The 3739-nt window shown below is 33.9% G+C and overlaps 1 protein-coding gene across 1 annotated transcript in view; it reads right to left on the bottom strand.

The window, feature by feature from the left end:
- Positions 1-1730: 1730 nt before the first annotated feature.
- si:ch73-304f21.1 overlaps positions 1731-3739 on the bottom strand; it is an 8652-nt gene continuing 6643 nt past the window's right edge. The window contains exon 5 of the mRNA XM_009296498.5: positions 1731-2124. Coding sequence (XP_009294773.1) covers positions 2072-2124 — 53 coding nt within the window. The 3' untranslated portion in view covers positions 1731-2071. The remainder of the gene's footprint in view (positions 2125-3739) is intronic.

The following is a 3739-nucleotide window of genomic DNA, read 5'->3' as shown; positions in this document are numbered from 1 at the left end:
CCAACATTTATCACAATCACATATCTAATTAACACACAAACACACACACAAAGTGCTGCAGTGAAATGTGTTACTCTCTCCTCAATGCTGACCATGCAAAAAAAAAAAAAAAAAAAAAAACTGAACAGCAAAAAACACAAAATAATTATTTTAAATTTTAAAGTTTTAAATAATTAAAAAATGTGTCAAATCTCAATAAAAAGTTTAAAATAATTATAAAAAAACAAAAATAAAGTTGGCAACACCGAAAAACCAAAGGATCAAATCTTTTATTGTTATAATTATCTCATGACAACAAACTTTTTTATTGTTTCAAATATAAATTCATAGATGGAAACACAGCTCTGAAAAATACTTAGCAACAAACTCACAACCTGGGACCTGACAGGGGAGCTTTTGTGTGTGGATGGCTATGTGTATCATGTTTTTGTGATTCCCTGTGATGATGTGCACAAGTTACCTTACTGAGATGATGGAATTTAATTTTGGCTTAGTTGCCAGAAAGATACACACAACTGTTAGCATCTGTACATTATGGCAGTATGCAATATAAAATAAATACATATACTTAAACAAAAGTAATGTAAGAAGTTATATGAGGAGAGTCTAACTAGCTAACAATGTAGCTTTCAAGTACACAGTTCAAGATAACAACAATATAACTTAAAACACAGCCTTATTTCAGAAACCCTCAAAAACATTTGAACAAATTTTACTTACTCATTTAAGATTCTTATTTAAGCCTAAAACATATCAGACTCAACATCTGAACTGATGGACAGAGAATAGAGCACACTCAGCAGTAAACAAATCAAACACCTGGCTCCCTTAAAGGGCCAGCATTTTCTGAAAACTCTTTCTAACACCTTTGTGTTTAGAAAAAGACGGACAGCCTGTGGGAGTGTGTGGTGATGCCTAAATCATTATTTGTTTACAGTTATTTACTGCACAATCTACAGAGTAACAGTGCAGTTATACTAATTAAACACACCTGATCAAACTAAATCTAAAGATAGTGTGTTGAAGCAGGGCTGGAACTAAATTCTATAGGCTGTGGCCTTCCAGGAGTTTGACACCCCTGGTACATAGCATATTTTCAAAGCAACTGCCTACATTTATCACAGTTATGCACATATCGTTTAATAAAAACAATAAAAATATACAATAATACAAACTTCATCCATAGAAAAAAATGAATAAATAAATAATCTGATTCTCATGTCGTTCCAAATCTGTAGTAAAAAATAATAAAAAACACAACAAAGATCATGATTTATACATTTATTTAGGAAAGCCTTTATACTGTTAATGGCACTTTTACTTGCCAGTTTTCCAGACAAATTCATTGAGTCTCCGCAAAAATGTATGTGCGTGTTGTTTGAGATATATATATATATTTTTTAATAACACATTTTTACTAGTTATTTAGCAAAATACTAATATTCAGTTGAAAGTGCAATTTAAAATCTTAACTATAGGTCAAACTAGGCAATTAAATTAGATTAATTATAGAAGTTATAAAAATTATTGTGACAATTTCTTTGCTCTGTGTGAATATTTTTGCCTTTAAATGCATTTCGTCCATATCTTACACTTACCTTTTAATAAGCTCTGTGGCATTGGTTGACTCCTGATACTCAATGTTAAAAACATAAAAGGAACCAAAGAAAACACAGAGATAAAATAAATATAAAATAGCAACATAAAGCATCAGAGTAGATGGGGCAGTAATGGTTGAGCAGTAATTTACCATTTATTATCACAGTAAATATCTGTAATGGTACATAGAGTAAATTACTGTAATTTATTCTTTGGACTACAGAATTTCATACAAATCCTGCTCCTTTTACAGTAAAATACTGTTTCCTTTCATTACAGCTAAACACTGGCTATTTTACAGTTATTTACTGCATAATCTACAGTAAGGGTTAACAGTGTGTATATATATCAGAAAAATATATAGTTTAACACTCTGAGAAGAGCTGTTTCAGTGCTGTGTGTGAATTTAAAACTAGATTATGCTCTCATGTTGATCTGTGCTTAAGATTGTTCTTCATTAATCCAGATTCTCCTACTCGTCTGGTGATCCTCCTGTTCCTCCATTCTGATAACGGTAAGCAGCCTCTGTAATTCAACAATAAGAGCATTAGAACAAATACAAGTAAAATGTTTCCCAGACAAAGCCAGAAGAACATTTTGTTTCCAGCCCAACAATCGTCCATAACCCACCCAAACAAACAAAAAAGAAAAAAAAGAAAAAGAAAAACACCCATGCTTAGCAATTATTTTTAATTTCATTTACAACCCCAAATCAGAAAGTTAGGACAAGAGTTAAGAGTTAGGACAGTGTGGAAAACAAAAAATAAAAAAGAAAGTAGTGATATTTGAATTTAATTAGACTTGTATTTCATTGCAGACAATATAACAAACATCATATAATGTGTTCATATATATATATATATATAATTTTATTATTATTTTTTTTCAAAATAAACACAACAGTTTTGTTTCTTGTAACACATTTCAAAAAAGTTAAAGCAGTAAACCTTTTTCTACTTTGTAATGTTGCCATTCCTTTCCACAACACTTAAAAGATGTTTAGGGACTGAAGACACTAAGTGATGAAGTGTTTCAGCTGTAATTTTGTCCCATTCTTCCTGCAAACAAGTCTTAAGGTGGGCAACAGTATGATGTCTTGCGATTCAAAATGCGCCACGCATTCTCTATTGGAGACATGTCAGGACTGTAGGCAGGCCAGTCAAGTACCTGTGTTCTCTTCCTCCACAGCAGGAGTTTGTAATGTGTGCAGAATGTGGTTTTGCATTGTCTTGTTGAAATATGCTTGGGCGTCTCTGGAAAAGAAAGCAGCATCTTGTGCTCCAAAATCTCTCTGTACTTTTCAGCATTAATGGAGCATCACATAAGTGCAAGTTACCTTTGGCAAGGGCATTGAGACAAGCCCATATCATAACAGAGCCTGGATTCTGGACTTGTTGCTGGAAACTGTCTGGATTATCCTTTTCTTTTTTGGTCCAGAGCACAAATTGTCCATTTCTCCCAAAAAATACCTGAAATACTGATTCATCTGACCACAGTACACGTTTCCACTGTGTGATGGTGCATCCCAGATGCCTCCAAGCCCAGAGAAGTCAATGGTGTTTCTAGACACTGTTAACATAGGGCTTCCTCTTGGCACAGCACAGTTTTAACTGGCATTTGTGGATGTAACTATGTATTGTAGTACTTGACAAAGGTTTGTTGCAGTAGTCCTGAGTCCATGTGGTGATCTGGTATATGGATGAATGAGGATTCTTGATGCAGTGCTGCCTGAGGGATCAGAGATCACGGTTGTTCAGCTTAGTCTTGCACCCTTGTCCTTAAATTCCTCCAGATTCCATGAATCTTTTAATGATGTTCTGCACTGTTGAAGGTGAAATCTCTTTTTTTGAGGAACATTTCGATCATTTTCTCACGTATTTGTTGGCAAACTGGCGATCCTCTGCTCGTCTTTGCTCCTAAAGGACTGACCTTTCTTGGATGCTGCTTTTGTACCAAATCATAATTACAATCACCTGTTGACATCACCTGTTTCACATCCTTATTTAACCAGTTTACCTGATTACTCTCCCTAAACTGCTCCTGTCCCAACTTTTTTGGAGTGTATTGCAAGAACCAAAATTGGAATCTGTGTTTATTTGGAAAACAACAACAAACAATAAAAGGAGCACATTAAATAATG

Source organism: Danio rerio, chromosome 22 (assembly GCF_049306965.1).
Source record: "Danio rerio strain Tuebingen ecotype United States chromosome 22, GRCz12tu, whole genome shotgun sequence".
In the NCBI taxonomy this organism is placed as follows: Eukaryota; Metazoa; Chordata; class Actinopteri; order Cypriniformes; family Danionidae; genus Danio; species Danio rerio.
Note: the sequence above shows the minus strand (reverse complement) of the source record. Positions and strands in the feature narration are given on the sequence as shown.